Below are 19,466 nucleotides of genomic sequence, written 5' to 3'. Positions count from 1 at the left end.
CTGTTCATGTTAAACAGCTGAAAAGGAGGATGTCATAATTGAGAAAGGAGGTGGAGGTTTGGGCATGCAGGTTTAATTCCACATTATCTGTGTAAGTGGTGTAACATTCTGGAAGATGTAGAACATATTATTATGCACTGTTGTAAATTAACTACAGAGAGGGAGACACTGAGATCTACAGTACATGAGGCAGGAATTGAGTTTAAAACCATTACTGAATACAGGTCAAGACTTCAGGGGAATCAGAAGGGGGTTGATAGGCTGTATAATGCAGACAGGAATAGGAAATAGTTTTCTTTTTCTTTTCTATTGACCAATCAGTATTCAGACGATTTCATGTCATGAATCTACATACAGTAGGTGGCAGTGTGCTCCCTTGACGTTGGTTTGCGATCCGCCAATAAACACAAAGAAAAAGAAGAAGCCCTGTAGACAACTCAGTCAATAGCTCAGTTGCTGCACTGTGCCGCACACCGCTGTCTTTATGTTGTACCTTTCTCCTAACCATAACAACACAGAATTCAGAATAAAATAAGATGCCTTTGCCTGTGCAAGTCTTTAACTTTCAGGTAAGTCTTAGCTATTACTGTTTTTGTCATTTCTAACTAGCAAAGGTCGCTGATGTATTTTCGGTACCGGTGGAGTAATGTTATACACGTTTACCTAAACTTAGCTGCAGTTCAGTCATGGTTAAATATCACAATTTAAAACCGCATAGATATCACTTGTTTATTTTTGTACTAGGCATATGGATACTTTACTAAACAACATATTGTTGGATTAAAACGTTGGAATTCGTTGACATTTTTTGCTGAAGGTAACTTACTGACCTCCTCTACAGTGCATCTTCGTCAGCTAGTAACCCAACGACTGACCTGTTTATTGATATAATATCTGCTTTGTGCATTGGATTATGCCGAATTAATGAATGACCCTCTAAATGTTATAAAATCTTGTTAATGCATGTATGTTTGCCAGTAAAGCCAAACCATTTGAAACTGTTAAATTTTTTTAATGGAGTGTTGAACAGAAGGCTAATAAACTGATTTAAGGCCTCATTGGCTAACAACATTAACAACAGTAGTAATTTTGTTACGGTACACTAGCAAAACAAGTGACGCTAATAGCTAGAAGTTACAGAGGTACTGGCATTTTACGTTTGATTCTTCATCCAAGGCAACATATAAGGTAGACTGAGAAACAATCTGTTTCATGGTAGCCTGTAGCTAACGATAGTTAGCTTTGCCAGGCTAACTTCCTGTTATTAGCAGTGCGTCACATTAGCTTCGCAGCAGCTATCGTTACCTTAGGTATACGTTAACGCTCGCAAACTAACTAACTTTACTTTGCCAGGTCCAATTGGACAGTTTTAAAGCATTATGGTTGTTTTTGTCTTCCAAGAATTAGCGTTATTTCAAACTCATGAACCTATGTCTGAATGTATCCCTTCTACTTCATCACCCTGTTTCTACTTTATTGAAAAGCCCATGTAAAGATACGACTCCGTTCAAAACTCTAGCATGGCCATGTTGCCTTGTTTATCGCCATACAGCCAGTTTAGAACAAGGCTGTAGATAAATAATATTTGTTCACTGTTTTCCAAACTGATTCCCACGTCTCCATGTATTGGAGGGTGTCTATTGGACGTTACATTCACCAACATCCGAGATAAACAATGTAAACCGTCTTAGCTGTTTTATAATTGCAATTACATGAATTTATCATCAAATAATGAAAACCCATATCTGATACTGTGTCTCCCTCGGTGCCATGCATAATATTTAATAGTTCATACTATGGACAGCTCCTGGTTCTGAAATGTTTGTTGAGGTTAATAAGGCAGCATCACCACAAACAGAAGTTCAGCCTGATGTTTCTGTAGCTCTGCTGCAAGAATGGGCTGCACCACGCCTTATTTTGTGGTTGTTAGTCACTGGTTGACTGATTTGCTCATTGGAAATAATCCTCCTCTTAATGCTGACTAAATATGTGACACCTTTTTCTTACAATATATTTTTTTTTTTTTTAGTTTTGTCTTCCTGTTATTCAGCTGTGATGTGGATTGTGTCTTGCATTGTAATGACTGCTGAACTCTGCCTGGTGCATTTCTCTCAGGGGTCTGTGGAGCCCATGCAGATTGATGCTGACCCACAGGAAGACCAGCAGAATGCTCCAGACACCAACTACATAGTGGAGAACCCAACACTGGTATTGACCTGATGAACCTTTAAATACACACTAACCCTAACCCTTGTTGGTGTCACACAGTTTTAACTGCTTGCTCAAAGACAAGAATTATTTGCATGATGCCTCAGTGGCAGTGATGTAAAGCACTGTTGTTCAGGGATTCAAGAGTCTCTTCACTTTCTACTAAATAGCCTACATGTAAGCATTGGTAAATTTATCTCATTTGTCGGCAGAATATATATCACACCCTGACAGACTTTGCATCTTTTCCCTTACCTTTTCACCATCAGTCCCAAAAGCCAGTATGCTGACCTGAGACCCGCAGCAGTAAAATGAGACCCTCCCAGACCTGATTAGACTGAGTAGAATGTTCACTCATGTTTCACCTCTCCCTCCCTGTGTGTAGGACCTGGAGCAGTATGCGACCAGCTACAGTGGATTAATGCGTATCGAGAGACTTCAGTTCATTGCTGAGCATTGCCCTCAGCTCCGGGTGGAAGCCCTAAAGATGGCCCTCACCTTCGTCCAGAGGACCTTCAATGTTGACACTTACGAAGAGATCCACCGTAAACTCACAGAGGCTACACGGTATTACAGTGATCTTCTAGCATCAGGGCGCTGCTTTTAGACAGAGTCCCTTTTGAAAGAGTGCAACCCTGATTATATATTGATATCGACTCATATGAAAACAATACCAATGTGATCAAGTTTTTCACTATATCACCCAGCCATAGCACAGCTCAATGTAAACAATTAAATCTTGAAACAAGTAGAAATGTAAACTGCTCTTAACATACTAAAAGAGACCACCTGGGGGAGCCACAGTACACTGCACCACAATCTGATGGCAAACCATTGTTTTTTACTCTTACAAATACATTTGTCAGCATTTAAATAAACAGTTGTTTTTTTTTAATCTACAGGGAAGTGCAGGGTGTGCCAGACACAGTACCCGAAGGCGGGGTTGTTCCTCCTCCTCTGGACTCAGCCTGGGCCGAGTCCACCAGGAAAAAGGCTCTGCTCAAACTGGAGAAACTGGACACTGATCTCAAGAACTACAAGGGAAACTCCATTAAAGAAAGCATCAGGTATGATGGCAGAAAGAATGATTGCAGGAATTTATTAGTTTCACTGCTGTCACATAAAAAAGCCTAGAGAACTTAATTTTGTGTCTAAAATTTAGTGAAATTAGTCAATGGTAACGGGATACAGCCATTGCCAATCTACAGCCAAGAGTTGGGTTAAATAGAGCAAAATGGGGTTAAATATAACAAATGACCACTTAACACCACACAGGCACTGAGTGTGCAATAATAATAACATCAGCTGTAAAGTAGTGGAGTAGAATGACAATGGTAAAATATTATATTTCATGGTTCATGGTAGTGTAGATCATGTTTAGTTTTGCCAGCTTGGTTATTAGAAAGTACTCGAACTGACTGATTACCAGTCATTCCTTGTGTTTACCACCTCTTTATCTTCCTCTCACCTTCCTTCCTTTCTGTCCCTCCTCCCTAGGAGAGGCCATGATGACTTGGGGGACCATTACCTGGACTGTGGTGACCTCAGTAACGCCCTCAAGTGCTACTCCCGAGCCAGAGACTACTGCACCAGTGCTAAACATGTCATCAACATGTGTCTGAATGTCATCAAGGTAGAGCAGGATGGAGCCATAATGCTCTGCTGCAGTCATGTCACATGACAGTATAAAATGTATAACATAACAACAACAACTAGCGGTTAGAGTTGGGACTGTTTATGCTTCACTGGTTTCCTGAAACATGTATGTACTGCCTTTTTGTGCATCTCATAAGTTAGGAGTATTAAGCTCTTAAAACCAGAGAGAAAGCAGAACAGTCATCTCCACGGTTTGTGTCACATGACATGAAAAGTAGCTTGGGGTAGAAACGAGTGAGAGAGGTTTCAACTATTTGACTTTTATATGAAGGAGTAAATTCTCTCCTCTGTGTCTACAGGTTAGTGTTTACCTCCAGAACTGGTCCCATGTACTGAGCTATGTCAACAAGGCAGAATCCACGCCAGAGATAGCAGAGGTGAGTACCACCATCTCACACTTTAAACTCATACTCTCAACAGTGCTCAGGTTGATTTTATGGTTGCTCAGAGATGGTGTTGTCCAACCACGTTGGAAATAAAATGTGGGGTCCACCTTCCAACCAGCATGTCTGAAGGAGTATACGACCAACTTTAAATATGCTGTGTGTAACTTGACTTGTACACAGAGAAGTTCATTTTTAGGGATGAATATGGTTGCCATTAACAGTAAGGTCATAAGTGTGTCTTAAATAAGGGGGCGCACAGATCATCATTAGCACTGCCTGAAAGAACACAGTCCTCTCTTTTAATGCGAATGGGGCCAGAGCGTTGATGCAGTGCCACCGCAGAGAGCTCAGCAAAACACTGCAGTGGTCATCCAGCAAAAAAGTTGAACCATGCTCAACTTTTGCACTGTGTTTTTGCATCTGATAAACCTTGAAAGGCACTAATCTGTAGCACTGTATATTGTATGTATTAATCTGGACTTCCCTGGCCCCCACCAACGTAGCCCCTTGCTCTGTTTCAATGCAGGGCTGATTAGACAGAAAACAATCCATGCAACTGTTTTTGGAAACAAGGTGGAGTTTGATTTCTAGCCTTAAAGAATCTGCTTTTTAGTCAGTGCCATATATCCATCATCAGTGTTGTTTCATTAAAACATCCAAAATGGCCCGAAAGCACCAACATCTTGGTGACAGATACAGTACTACAAACTGCAGTGACAGTATCTTTCTAACTGTTGTTTCTAAGATGAGAAATGCCTTCAGTTGATGCTGTTTTCTGTTTGTTTCTGTGCAGCAAAGAGGAGAGCGAGATAGCCAAAATCAAGCAGTCCTCACCAAATTAAAGTGTGCTGCAGGTAAGACAATGTTACCACCTGACTTCATGTCCTCTCCTAGTATGGATAAATATGAACTGATGGAATGACTTGTAGTGTCATATGAAAAAAAGTGGTTGATATTATGCATGTGTAGCTAACAAGTCTTCACTTGTTTATTGGTGTTTCAGGCCTGGCAGAGTTGGCCTCTCGCAAATACAAACCAGCTGCCAAGTGCTTCCTGCAGGCCTCATTTGACCACTGTGACTGTCCAGAGGTGAGGTGATGTCAGCCAGTGGTGCCAGTTTTTTCGTTACTGGATGCTTTGCTCAATGAGTAGATTGATGTTTGTGCACTAACAAACAAATCAATGGCAATTATGCAAAATATATATTCAGATAGATTATCACCAAAGGACATACACTTCAAAAGCAATAGAGCGCCCTCACAGTTCAGTGCACTCTATTGCTTTTGAAATAGAGCACTCAACTCAGTCTAACTTAAAGAATCAACGTTTTAGCAAATACCATGTCCACCATAAGTTTGTTCCATCAGAACATCCAATAAAAGAGAGTGCATCAAATTTAAAAATGAGAAAATTGAGGAGTTAATTGTGATGACAGTGACTACAAATAATTATTCCTCACCTCTTGTGAACTTCAGTAACGCTAAACTCAATGGGATAGGCTGTTTGTATGTGTATTTAAGGATTTAATTTACAATTATATTGTAATCATACTGTAGACATATACAGGGCCAGGGCCTGTATTTGCACACACTGGTAGAGGAATAACTTAAAACTAGTTTAGAATTGTTCCAGATAGGTTTATCCATGTCCACAGTCATGTGTGTGATAATTTACCAGCAGCTTTTGACACCAGAAGGGCTCTGAAGGCCCAGATAGCTATACGTATAATAAATGTTGAAGAATGAAATGCCTCAACACAGAAAATGCACACTTTTTTTTACACAGATATAAATAGATCATATAAATAAATAACATAGTAGAAGGGGGGCAGTGTTCCCATTAGCTCACCATCAGCTCCAGTCAGCTGCTCGAAGCCAAGAAAGTGTTGTGATTATCATCAAATCTCTTGCAGCCTTTAGTGGTTGTGAATAAAACTCAAAACATGGGATAATAAAACTCTTTGAAAGCCAGGCTGATATTACTGACAAAAACCTAATGAGGTGTGTGTGTGTCTGTGTCTGTGTGTCTGCAGCTTCTGTCACCCAGTAATGTAGCAGTGTACGGAGGCTTGTGTGCATTGGCCACATTTGACAGACAGGAGCTCCAACGCAACGTCATCTCCAGCAGGTAGGCGCTAGCAGTTTAGCACATGCAAACTGTGCTTTGTACATTTAATGAACGGAAATCTGAAATCTTTTTTTTCTGTCCTCAGCTCCTTTAAGTTATTTCTGGAGTTGGAACCTCAGATCCGTGACATCATCTTCAAGTTCTACGAGTCAAAGTACGCGTCTTGCCTCAAGCTTCTGGATGAAATGAAGGTGAAAGCAGACACTACACACTGTAAAGTCGTGATGAAGTAACTCAGTCAAAGCTCAGCAGTTTGAGACTGTACAGAGGTTATGTCAGCAGACACATGGCAGTATATTATGTGATCATTTTGAGTGTGTGTTGGGATGAGTAACTTCTGTGGTGTCTCCTCCAGGATAACCTCCTGTTGGACATGTACCTGGCCCCGCACGTCAAGACACTGTACAGCCAGATCAGGAACAGAGCCCTCATCCAGGTGACTCACACACTGTGGATACTTTGTTTTCTTTCTTTCTTTTTACATGTGAGCATGTGCAGGACAAAGTGTCTGGATGAAAGAAGAGATCATTACACAGCCATGCATCCTTGTGTTCAAAACAATTTAATCCAAAGTACAACAGAAAGTGAAACTGACCAGCAGGTAGTCTCTGTAAGTCTAGATAAGTCCGTCTCCACAACTGAACAGTTCAGGAAAAACCTTCTCACTGTAGAACCTGTCCTCTCACTGCACTGTCTGTCCAAATAAAATATGTAAATAAATCTGGGTGAAATTAATTTAATTATATCATCAGGAATTATTGTTATACTGTGGGGAAGTACATACAGTATATATTATAATAATTTTCCCTACTGGTTTTCCATTTGACAGTATAATCATGCTCACTGGTGAACTTTTCTTTTCCACTGTGACAGCAGTGTGATTCTCTGGGAAACAGTTATAATAGGAGGAAATGTTTGAGATGGAAATGTCTAATATGTGACTTAATTTGTCCATTAAACAATATGTTGATGAATAAATAACTAATGTAGCATGATAGACAAGTGACTCTGTGTGTGTGTGTGTTCAGTATTTCAGCCCCTACGTGTCAGCAGACATGACTAAGATGGCTCAGGCTTTCAACACCACAGTAGCAGCTCTGGAAGATGAGCTCACGCAGCTCATACTGGAGGGGCTCATCAACGCACGGATCGACTCCCACAGCAAGGTGAAAAACACACGAGAAGATGTTGTTAAAATGACTGGTTTCTCATTTGAATCACTACAAACTGCTACTCTGACATGTTGATGATAGATTCTGTATGCGAGGGACGTGGATCAGAGGAGCACCACGTTTGAGAAGTCGCTCCATATGGGCAAAGAGTTCCAGAGACGAGCCAAAGCTATGATCCTCCGAGCCGCTGTGCTGCGCAACCAGATTCATGTCAAGGTAAAAAAAAAAAAAAAAAAAAAAAAAAAAAACTCATGACAGCTTATACTGACTATTCATCCTAAATGTATTTTCTGAACATGAGAACCATGGGCTCAAAGTTATATAAAAAAGAAAACACTGTACTTAAGTTTCACATTTATAAGCCTTTATTAAATCAACTTTCAGCTCAACATTAGAACCAAATACAATCAATCAATAATGCCATTAAATAAATCCATTAACATAAAAATATAATTTAATTTCCAAAGTTCCCATTTTTATGTCTTTGCTGTCTGAACAACATCAACTCATATTCTTCTGTCGAACTGAATCAAACCTCATTTGGGATATTATGGAATTGTTTAGCTCATTTTTATTGGCAGGTGAGATTTGTCCATCTTCCACCTGAATGCACCTCCTTGCTGATGAAGCAAGTTACAACAACATGAAACGCAAAAATTGATTCACATCACAAGTGGTCTGTTGGATATTTCATGCTGAAAAGTTGTCTTAATTTAAAATTGCAAGCTCTCACAAATATTGCAGAGATTTCTTGAATTTGTGTCAATTATTGCGATCAAAATATTTCATTTTCCTGGAGGGACTTCTGACTTATAAACTGAAGGTGTGGAGTTTGAAAGACGTGTGTGTTTACCATGCATAGAGGGTCTACTGAAAGACACTATTGAGTTGCATTATAGGAAACATAGGATCCATTGTTTTAGGATCTTGACCCATAATAGAGACCATAAGTCAGGATACCTCTGCCTCTGCTGTGTTGTTGACCCTTTTTGACCATCTTACTCAGCTAAACCCTTAAAAATCCCCTTTGTTCACATTTTAACACAAAAATACTCTGCTTTGAATAATATTTTGTGACTGATTTGTTTTAGATTTTCCACAAAAAAGTTTAGTTACCTTGCTAAAAATGATTAAAATGATGTCTACTCCTTCTGACATCTGAAATATTCTTGATTGGGTTGAGGTTTTTTTTGTAAAACTACTGTTATTATATTAAGGTTAAAACAGTATAGCAGCTTTGAACTGAAACTTGGTGCCTCCTGTGGTCTCCCCCTCCTCAGTCTCCACCCAGAGAGGGCAGCCAGGGTGAACTGACACCAGCCAACAGCCAGACCAGGATGAGCACCAACATGTGAGTCTGCACGCTGACTCTGCTGACAACAGCCGCAGACCGGAGGGGAGGAATCACCCAATCATTCATCGACACCAACCCCCCCCACCCAACCTCCCACCCACCTTCTGTTTCTTCTTTGTTTGTTAAAGACAGAAGCAACACACAATGTAAAGACTGGAATGATCTGTTCCCTATCAGATGTCATGGGGGGGAAAAGCCTTTGTTAGTCTGATGATGTGGAGAATTGGACAAGAAGAAAATGTGTTGAAATCTCAGCACTTGAGCTGTAAGTTACTGGTAGGAGATGCACTTTGTTCTGCTTACATACGATGGAGGCCTCATTAACAGAAACAAAGTTTTAAAATAAAAACACCTACCAAAACATACCATGGCTGGTTGTTTTTATATGTTAGCTGTGTTGTCAGTTCCACATGCACTTGCAATATGCAACCAATAGCTGGAACTTATTGAGTCAGGACAAATGAGGGATAGGATGGTGTAGGTATAAAGATGTTGCTCTGTTATTACCTTAGCTTATACAGGTTTAAAAGATAGGTTTACATGTTTTCAAGTCAAAACATTACTCACATGTAAATTTCAAAAATTTCTGTAATCATTCCTCCTCTTCCAACTTCTAAAGTTCAGCCGAACCAATATGAGGCTTCAGCAGTCTGATTTAGTCAAGACTGGTGGGGGGATAGTAGAACAGAGGATTCACTTTTGTTAAACTCAGACTACTCAACTATCAGATTAGCTTTAGTGGAATTTTGGAATGTATTTTTGCGTGAGGACTGGATTTTGTCCCTAATCACTTTCATTGGAAACATGTAAGGAAGAGATCTCTTTACAGCCAATATAGACAGGAGCATCAATTAAAGCAACTCTTGAAATGTGCACATTCAGTTTTAATACAGACTTGGAAAAAACAAGAATCTATCCTTTAAACACGTTGTCTGGAAACAAAATTGTGCGGTCTCTTAAACTCTACTGCTGTGTCATGAGAAGCTGCAGTGTACACTGCACCAGTGAATCAGTCCAAACCCAGCCGCTGTGTCCTGTAGAAATCACCTACAGGTTACCTGCTGCACACCTGCTCTGAAGCAGGTTAACTTCAGAGAATCAAATGTGTCAACAGCCCGACCACTGACCAAACAGCACTGGAAAAATGCCTTATCATTCCTATCCTGACATCCTATCTCGGATCCTGAAATGGACAAGTACTGAATTTACAATAAAGTTACAAGTAATGAAGAGCAATAGATATTTTTATGAGTCAGTAGATTTTCATGTGTCACTCTGGATTCGAAACAAAGCTTCAGACATATGGAGGGATAATTTACAACATTAAATACCCAGTAAACCCAGTTTATAATATATCAAACTACAAAGCAGCACAGACTATCAATCAGTTCATAGCAAGGTAACACTATTATAAAGTAAACATGATAATTAAGTATTCATGTTACAATGAGTGAGAGGCAGCAAATGTGAGAAAAAAGAAAAGGGAGATGGGTGAAAAGGAGAAATAGACAATTGGCTTGTTTGCCTGTTGGATTGTTTGTCCTTTTTGTATTGATTCACTAAATCCCACCACATTTAAACTGCCACAGCATGGACCTCAAAATGAGGTCTACTTAATGTGAATGATCTAAATCATGACCTTGAACCCAAAACTGTCAGAAGGAAAAATAATACTGTAAATTTAAAAGTAGAATTCAAAAACAAGAAAATGGATTCATTATCCTCCAATTATTTGTCCATTCTCAGATCTTTTGACTGATTTTATGCCTTTTCCTCTTTTGTTCTTAGTCCTCAGTTTTGTTTAGTTTTTCATGAAAGAGGCTCTATAGCATAGAGCAGGAAAACAGTCTGATTAGAATTCAACTGCAAAAATGATCAATTTCTATTTATTATTTCTATTTACAATGTAAAGCCCACATCAGTTTAAAAAAAAGTTAAATTGAAGCAGAGAAAAGCTTTGAGTCTAGTTTCCAGCTTAGACAACTGAGCAAGCACTGGACATGGACTTACATGTGTGCAGTAAAAAAAGACCTCATTTTAGGCTAGATGATTTGAGTGTCCATACATAATCACTTTGGCAAGCAGGAACCTGCATTTCTCATAGCATACTCTCTCCTTACATGTGTTTTACCTGAAAAAATGGATCAAATGCTCTAAAATGTACAACATAGAACCAACATGAGGGCAACAAAAGGGCAACTTTTACCTCCTCTTGAAAGAGCCATTCAACAAAGGCTTCAAAGGCATCAGCTGGAACTTCTTTGAGGCCAGCCATGGTATAGGGGCTCCAGATGGTGTTGGGGGACCCTTAAAAGATCAGCTGACAAAATTGTCCACCATGGAGGAGATATTCCCAACGCAGAGGCCCTGTTCCACCAGCTGAAGAAGGAACTTCAGTTGAACTTTTCTTTGTAGGAGAAGTTGTAGAGAAGAAGATGCAGGACCAGGCCAGATAAAATACACCTATATAACTTGCCTTTGCAAGGCAGATGAAGATGTCCTGGGTTGTACGTGCTATGGGCTAAAACAGGTGAGGCAAGAATGGAGGACCCAAGTTGCAACAAAGACCACATCATTTAACAGTGCAGTAGTGCTGTGTTAAATATGCCAATGAACCTTATCCAGGAGTCATACTGGAAGTTGAGGATAGAAATGTGAAAGTGAAATACATGCACAGAAACAGTATAAATAAATTGCTCTGGACAAAACTACGGGAGGATATAAACTGGTACAGTGATGATTACAGAGCCACAAGTTAAAGAGTAACAACACTATGAATTGTTTTTTGACACTGTACATATCATCACATAGGTCCATGTTGGCATATGATGTAATTACGGATGAAAAGATGTGTCCAGGTTGAAAAATAATTCTGGAATTACCTACAGAAGCATCTTTGAGGCAGATCTGAACTCAAATATCCAGATGTTATGAACAGGCCCAGTGAGTTTGGGGCAGGATATGTTGTTGCTGCTGTTTGTTACAGAGGCTTGGGACTGTTTTTCCTTATTCCCCCCCCCCCCCCCCCCCCCCCCCCCCCCCGTTCTATGGTTATTAAATTGTCTTTCTTTGATGAAATGTTTGGATGCTCACTGATGTGATAGCCACCCTGTTAGCTGTGTGTTTTTGTTGTGGTTTTGTGTTAGTTTGGGGTTTTTTTTTTGCTCATAATTGAATAAACTCACCAAATATTATGCATATGTTTGTGGTTATTTGCAGGAAATAAATTGCTAAAACAAAATCACTTAATAATGGGGATAAGTTCCACTGAAATTCACTTTTATTCTAAAAAAATGTAAGTGAAATTACATAAAACGTGTCCATCAAGATAATGCTTATTTGCAATTACTTTGTTAAAAATACAACTGCATGGCAAAGTGAGATTACAATAGTTTTGACCTTATCAATAGAGATGAGAATGTCCTGTAACAGGGTGGTCAGTTTTCCTGTGTCACATGCAAAGAATTTGTTCAAAATGATTAGGTTACAAAATCCTGAACGGGACCAATATATTTATCTTATAGCTTAACAGGCCCTCCTATAGATGAGATTTTTTACTGCATGTATGCATCACTCACTTGGTGGTGAAATGACTTGAGCACAAGAGTATTTATTCATCATCACGTTTGCCATTCGTTTTATTTAGTTTTGTCAAATACAGGAATTTCATGTACAGAAGAGGAACTGGGAACTACAGAATGAAGTAGCTGTACAATATTTACACATCAAAACAACAAAATTGCTCTGCAAGAATATCCTCAGAGAGGTCAAATCATGGGAAATATCAATCAACAACAAACAGATAAAAATGACTAACATTAAACACAGACATTTATGCTTTTGAATCATTTCATGTCACACTTCCTTTAAGAAAGTCGTGCTTTATTTTTTTTTGTTCTTTGTCTTTACAGGCATTAAATCCTCTCTCTCATTGTCTTTTGAAGAACAAACAGAAAGAACACAGCTTATTTTAAATACATTACCCCTGAATCTCAACCGCTTTCACACTGAGGCCGGTAGAACCAAGAGACTATCACATAGTCCTTTTAAACCATATTTCTGTTTCACTCAACTCTAGATTTACCACTGTTGGTATGAGAGAAGCAAAAAATTGCAGGTGGGCCATTTTTATGTATACCCCTTTAAAACATATTTCAAAAAATAATAACAGCCAACAATCCCATCTTATGACGGTCATTTTTAAAAATGTCCTTGTATAAATTATACAAACCATATAGTTATCAATACATTACTTAGACAGTGTGTGTGTGCGTGCGTGCATGTGTGTGTGTGTGTGTGTGTGTGTGTGTGTGTGTGTGTGTGTGTGTGTGTGTGTGTGTGTGTGTGTGTGTGTGTGTGTGTGTGAATATATTGTAGGTCTTCACAAAAATCTTGTAGTGCTGACCAAATGATCTCATGGTCCTTGTCTTTGACTTTTGAGGAAAACCCTTCACATTCACAAAGTTCACTACTCTCCAGCTTCCAATGTTTTTTTGAAATCAAGAGGTACTTTAAGATGGACTCAATAATAAACAAATACTTTAAAAATGAAACCTCCCACAAACAAACCACTGTATCTCACTGGAACCGCGGCACTACTAGCACCTGTTCCTGTTTCTGTAGTGGGATTTTTTTGTTTCACAAACTCAGAAAGCCTCCGTCTATGTAATACTTCAGGTGGATATGTGAGTTTAGTGGCTGGGGCTTCAAGCCTTGGCACTGAGGCTAAGCAGCTCCATGAAGGAGTTAAAGAGGCTCTCCAGCCAGCCTTGGTTAGCCATGCACTGCTGCACCACCTCCTCCTGGCCGGGGTCCTCCGCTGCCTGCTCGATACTGTCCGTCTGGTCAGGAAACAACAAGTCAGTTACATACAGAACAATGCCCACAGCGCAACTTTACAGAAAACTACACAAGTAGAGCAGACGATACAAGGCTGTAAAAACTGGCTTATAACTGCAGGTGCATATTTATGTATCTGTGAGTGGGTGAGGTGCACAACTAAGGTTTTATTATTTTATTTTAAACAAGAAAAAGTGTGCATTGTCCATGCAAGTAAATAAGAAACATGAGACTGGTAAAGAAAAGGAAACAACTATGACAATATAAAACTATTACTAATATTACTTAATAGGAGGCACTGGGCTAAAGTTGAATAGATGTTCTCTCCTCCCTCATCTGCTTTCCTCTACTTTAGGCTGCTCCCAGACCTGCAGGAGGTTTCTGGCTTGGATTGAGGAGCATTTTTGTAACTGAAGGGGATCTAACCCTCTGTCTCCACGCTGCCCAACACTAGTCTGGCCTTCCAGAGCCCCCCCAACCACCAGGGCCCAGTCGGAGGCACCTCATCCTCAAGCAATATTACTTTTATATCCACCGCTAGAAGTCTGGTCTAGAGGCCTGTCTAGAGTAACCCGAGTTGGTACAAATTATAATCAGTCTAATCAGGTCTGTTAGGGTCTCATTCTATTGCACTAGGTCCATGTCATTGTGTCAAGATATCCAATACCAGCTCTGATTATGTGGTGCTTCATCATCTCTACAGAAAAACGTGTGTGAACTGTGAAGTGCAGGAAAAATTACATACATTATGCTATTCTTTTCCCCTGCGGCTGGTTCTTTTCTTTTTCTGCTACCGTATTGGCTCAAATTTATTCTGGACATTCCATTTGAAAAAGTGAGTTTTGTTTTATGTTTGAGGACTAGACACGTACATGTTCACAACATCAGATATTCTTTTTGAATGGAGAGATGTCACATTGGGGCCTACAGAGAGTGTTGCATTATGGGTCGTTTGTTGCCTTATGCTAGGCTAGAGAGTGTCTGCAAGTCAGTTGATAGTGTTTTTTTTAGAGTCAGTGTTTCAGTAGCCCATTTGAACCTGCAGGAGTTTTTGAAGTGTGTAATACATTTTTCTGCCACAGAGGAAATACATTGATGATGACTGGAAAGGATGAGAAAATAAGAAAATAAGTCATTTTGATCACTTCCAAGAGGCTGACAGAAGAGTGTGTGAGTATGTGACTGATAAACAAGCTACACAACTGTGGGATTTACGTTCTGCATTATTGAACATAATTCACTTTTATGAGAGAAAAGACTTCAAGGATGAGGACTTTCCTCTCCTTGAATTAATAGTGTCTGAGGGAAAACCTTCCCAACAGGGGCAATTGTGAAATTGTGAAGGGGGAGTCATCTCTAATCGCCTCTAATTTGCCAGAATTGTAGCATTTAAGTCACTTTGTAAATTTTTAAAAGACAAGTGGGAGAGTTGAAATCTGAGTCTTTCCATATATTGTCGCCCTTCAACATCCCTCCAACTCCAGTAAATATAGTAGAGCACCTCATGTCATGCTGGTTAGACCAGCCAGGACAGACTAATTGGATGGGTCAGGTGATGTGATATGTCATCTACTGGATGCCTGGCCTTGTCGTTGTGGGTATTCAGCTATCTAGCAGAGCATCATTGCTCAACCAGGTAACTTGAATATGATTATTGACTTCAGTGTGGTACCAAGACATGTGTCACCCAACAACTCTCAAGCATCGAGAGAATCGAGAGCGTGTCCTTGCATTGTAAATATGCCAATTTTAGCATTTCATAAAACTCAATGATACAGATGGGGTTTTGGACTAAGAAGCTTAATACATTTTATTATTGAAGAAGCCATCCTTACCTCCTTCTTGCAATGCAGGAAGGTGTGATACTTGTAGTGGTGAAGGGAATGATACAGACTGTAGATCCGGCAAGTTTCAATTGAGAGCTTCAGATCCTGCAAAGGGTTGTGACAGAGAAAAGATTTAGGACATTTTTTCCAGTATTTTCTAGCAAGAGGTCCCCCCTGCCCTTTCGAAAAGAGCACTACTAACAATCAAAGCAACACTGATTTTTTTTTATACTTGAGTCAGTAAATTCCAGCCTAAATTATTGGAGAGAGTTTGTCTTAGCTAAAGTACACAGCTGTACTTTCAGAAAAAGTAGGGTTCTACTGTAGGCATTTCGGAATGGTGTGCCTCTAAAGACCAGTATAGCAAACTAAGGTGAGATTTTTTTTACAGGTGTTTCACAGTCTTTTTTGACTTTCCATTAATCCGGATGAATGTTAGGCTTCTGGAAGTGTATCTGAATCCATATGCTACTGCAAAGTACACAAATTGTTGATTTGCAAACTGTGGTCCATTATCACTGTAGAAACATTGTGCGATACTAGCTGATGTTGTCTGTTTCTAGTGTTTATTCAGTCTCCTGAGTAGGGTCCTTGCTGTTTCACTGATGTTGTCTTTCTCTCAGAGGGGGGGGGGGGCTATCTTAAGGGTCTAATAGCAGGGATCTTAAGGTGTTGAATGCTTTGTGGTAAGTGCTGACATGATCTGAAGACTCTGGCTATATGTTCTTACAGTCTAGCCATGTAAAGGAGTCCTGCTGGGATACCTCTGGGGGTCCCTATTGATTTAGCAATTCTGTCCTGGTCTTAAACATACATGAACTGATTTCAGCCACTTGGGGGCAGTGGAAACAGGTTGTGCACACAACATTGACATATCATCACCAAACTGCTATGGCAAATTTGTTATGAAATAGTTGTTAATTAACACATCAAGTAGTTCAGTCAGCCAACAAACTTTGCTTGTTAACAAGAAAACTCCACAGGGCACCTTTAAGTCGGGGTGGAGTTCTCTTCATCCCGTCCTTACACCTGCTGCTCTGGAGAGCCCCTTGGCCCTGCTGCACCTCTGTCTCTCTATCCTCCTCATCACTAACAAGATGTCGGGTCCTTCACTGATGTTTTATGTTGCAAATGCTTGTTAGAGTTCAAACTGAGATATTGGCCTATATGTTATCTTTATGTTCCCATCAGCCTTCATATGGACACAGGTGTCTAGAAACAGTTATTTATAATCCTCTTCTTGCTCATTAGTTCAAAAACCTTTGTCTTGCCCCCAACATACAGCCACTTGTTATCACCTGACTAAAGAGCCATACATGATGACACCTTAGCCAGCTCCATGTGCTAATGAGGACCATGAGATGCTATTGAAAGCTCAGAAAGCTTCTAAGAGGACCTTGAATACTGACATATTGTATACTGTTCCCAAAGGTTCCCCAAGAATGAACTTCCATGCTCAGAGCAAATAAATAATTGGTGTTGTCAATGGTGAACAAATTTGCTCCCACTTGGTCTCTCTGGAAGCTCACTGGACATGAATAGCTCAATGTTCTTTGACCATTTCATCAAACTGACTACTCAAGTCAGGTCATGCTGGTTTTTTGGCTAACTTCCTGCACCTCATCAACCACTGATTTTCTGCATGTAGTACCTCAGTGGGAAGGACAGAGCCTCTGTGCAGTAACCCAACATGTACGATGCCCAGCTATTTCTGACCACTAAGCTGTGACTGACTCTTTAAGGTGCCTGGCCATCCCTTCATGCACAACACCATGACCTCTGAGGACACTCTTCTCTGCTTCTCTTCTTCCGCCAACTCTTCTCTTAACTGTTATTCCCCAATATCTCAATCAACATAGACACTGGTACCCTGCACTCAATCTCTATAGAACTACTTGTGCTTTGACTAATGGTTGCAGGGCTTTGCATAGAGTGTTGGACATGTAGTAGCCAGTGGTGGAATGTAACTAAGTACATTTACTCAAGTATTGTACTTAAGTAAAAATTTGAGGTACTTGTACTTTACTTGAGTATTTCCATTTTCCATTTGATGCTACTTCATACTTCAACTCCACTACATTTCAGAGGGAAATATTGTACTTTCCCCTCCACTACATTTATTTATAAGATTTTCATAAAATTATATATTTTAAATGCACAATATGTAATTTCAGCCGCTAGGGGTGTGATGATGGTGTGAAGTAGCAAGGGATCATGAGAGTTGTTGTCTTCATTGTTATACAACCAGCGTCTTCAGGATAGATTTACCCCAGTGTTCATCTTTAAGGATGTTTTTACCGGGAGTCCAATTACCCGCAAAGGTCCCCTTCTCTCCAAAACAAACGGACCTGGTGATTACAGGTAAAAACACTGAATAAAGCTGTTTTACCTAAAAAAAATCAGTGTTTCTCTGACGATGTTCGGCGAGCACCGGACTTCCTGGAGGGGCTGTTAGCCGAGCTGCTGCTAACGTTTGCCCAGTTTATTTCTCTGATAACTTAAGATCCAGACGTCTGACGACTAAATCCTTCATCCGGCTAAAATATATAGTTAAAAACGACCAAAATTTATCATGAAAATGTGACCTAAAACTGAATAAATGTCAGTTTATAACAGTTTCTGTCGAACAATCACAACACCAATATATTATCTTGTATGTGTGCAAGTTACTCTTTGGTAGATGCCATTGTGGTAAACAACCACAACGCTGATGTATTATCTTGTATGTGTGTAAGTTACTCTTGGGTAGATACAATTGTAGCGGACAAACACAACGCCGACACATGCATCTTATGCACTACACTCTTTGGTAGAGGTGTACAATGCCATTGACAGGCGACCAAATGAAACAGTCCGTTACCTTGATTAAAATTACAGATTTCTCTGGGTTTGAAAATCGTGGGAAACATTTGGGATAATATAAATGCACAACTCAACAAAATATATAACATAGGTCTAGTTGTTTTGAGACATTTTAATGTGGAATAATTACATATTATAGCTTTAATATTCTAACTGTTATTTAAATTATCTGCTCTTTTCTTTTTAAATTTGTTATGCACTTTGAGCTGCATTAGTATCTGAACGTTGCTATATAAACAAAGTTTATTATTATTATCATCATTATAAAAACATATGATACACTTATATAATATAATGCAGTACTATTACTATTAATCTACCCAAAGTATCTAAAATTGCCTCCATATTGACAAACTGCAACACAAAATGCTCTTATATGTATTTGTTAGTGATAAAAACAAGCAATACAATATACTAAAATAATATACCACCCTAAAAGAAGCCTACTTTTACTTTTAACACATTAAGTACATTTTGCTGATAATACTTCTGTACTTTTACTTGTAATGGAGTATTTTTAGACTACAGTATTTCCTCTGAATACTGTTAGTAGCAACATGTTAGTCTTAGTTTGTACAATATGGTAACTGATGATGGCATTCATGTTTTGTATTGTTTTTCTTTTTGTTATACATGTATTATTTATCCATGTGTGAATATAGTATACACTTAGTCATATTTTGTATGTTAGTTGCTCTTTGTCTTTAGATGAATGACATTCATCCATCTTTTGTCAACCAAGGACCGGTTACCCACAACGCTTCAAAAAGTACAATATGAGTAAGAGTGATGTTATAGCCATGCTATTTCTTACCTGTTGCTTAGGAATACTCCTCTTGACGCGGTTCAGAGTTTTGCGGTTGTAACCCTCCCCACCAAGGTGAACTTTGACAGCTCCAGTTTCCAGTGGGTCTGCTGTCATCTTGGGGAAGATGTGTAAAGCCTCCTAGAGACAGGAAAGCACAATGTAGTCAAAGACATGAGATACAACTCAGTTTTAGTTAAACTCACATATGTTTGCATAGGATTGGTACAA

The 19,466-nt window shown here is 39.4% G+C and overlaps 2 protein-coding genes across 2 annotated transcripts in view; one reads left to right on the top strand and one right to left on the bottom strand.

Annotated features, from left to right (window-relative positions):
• The first annotated feature begins 409 nt into the window (after positions 1-409).
• On the top strand, positions 410-9,268 carry gps1 (G protein pathway suppressor 1). The gene is made up of 14 exons (XM_042393666.1): positions 410-569; positions 2,116-2,208; positions 2,594-2,775; positions 3,111-3,275; positions 3,706-3,841; positions 4,164-4,241; positions 5,044-5,104; positions 5,254-5,339; positions 6,283-6,377; positions 6,463-6,568; positions 6,733-6,813; positions 7,406-7,543; positions 7,631-7,765; positions 8,830-9,268. Exons 1-14 carry the CDS (start codon positions 537-539, stop codon positions 8,902-8,904), a joined length of 1,464 nt encoding a protein of 487 aa, XP_042249600.1. The 5' UTR covers positions 410-536; the 3' UTR covers positions 8,905-9,268.
• Positions 9,269-12,512: 3,244 nt separating this feature from the next.
• prr12b (proline rich 12b) overlaps positions 12,513-19,466 on the bottom strand; it is a 40,850-nt gene continuing 33,896 nt past the window's right edge. Inside the window, exons 15-17 of the mRNA XM_042392977.1 lie at positions 19,245-19,376; positions 15,578-15,673; positions 12,513-13,744 (exon numbers count right to left, since the gene is read on the bottom strand). Coding sequence (XP_042248911.1) covers positions 13,610-13,744; positions 15,578-15,673; positions 19,245-19,376 — 363 coding nt within the window. The 3' untranslated portion in view covers positions 12,513-13,609. The remainder of the gene's footprint in view (positions 13,745-15,577; positions 15,674-19,244; positions 19,377-19,466) is intronic.

Source organism: Thunnus maccoyii, chromosome 18, assembly GCF_910596095.1.
Source record: "Thunnus maccoyii chromosome 18, fThuMac1.1, whole genome shotgun sequence".
Classification (NCBI taxonomy): Eukaryota; Metazoa; Chordata; class Actinopteri; order Scombriformes; family Scombridae; genus Thunnus; species Thunnus maccoyii.
The sequence above is the reverse complement of the archived record's forward strand: the minus strand, read 5'-3'. Positions and strand labels throughout refer to the sequence as shown.

Coding starts and splice junctions, on each gene's coding strand:
- gps1 (XM_042393666.1), top strand. CDS start 537: ATGCCTTTGCCTGTGCAAGTCTTTAACTTTCAG. Junction 6,378..6,462: donor CGCAACGTCATCTCCAGCAG/GTAGGCGCTAGC, acceptor TTCTGTCCTCAG/CTCCTTTAAGTTATTTCTGG. Junction 7,766..8,829: donor GCAACCAGATTCATGTCAAG/GTAAAAAAAAAA, acceptor CCCCCTCCTCAG/TCTCCACCCAGAGAGGGCAG.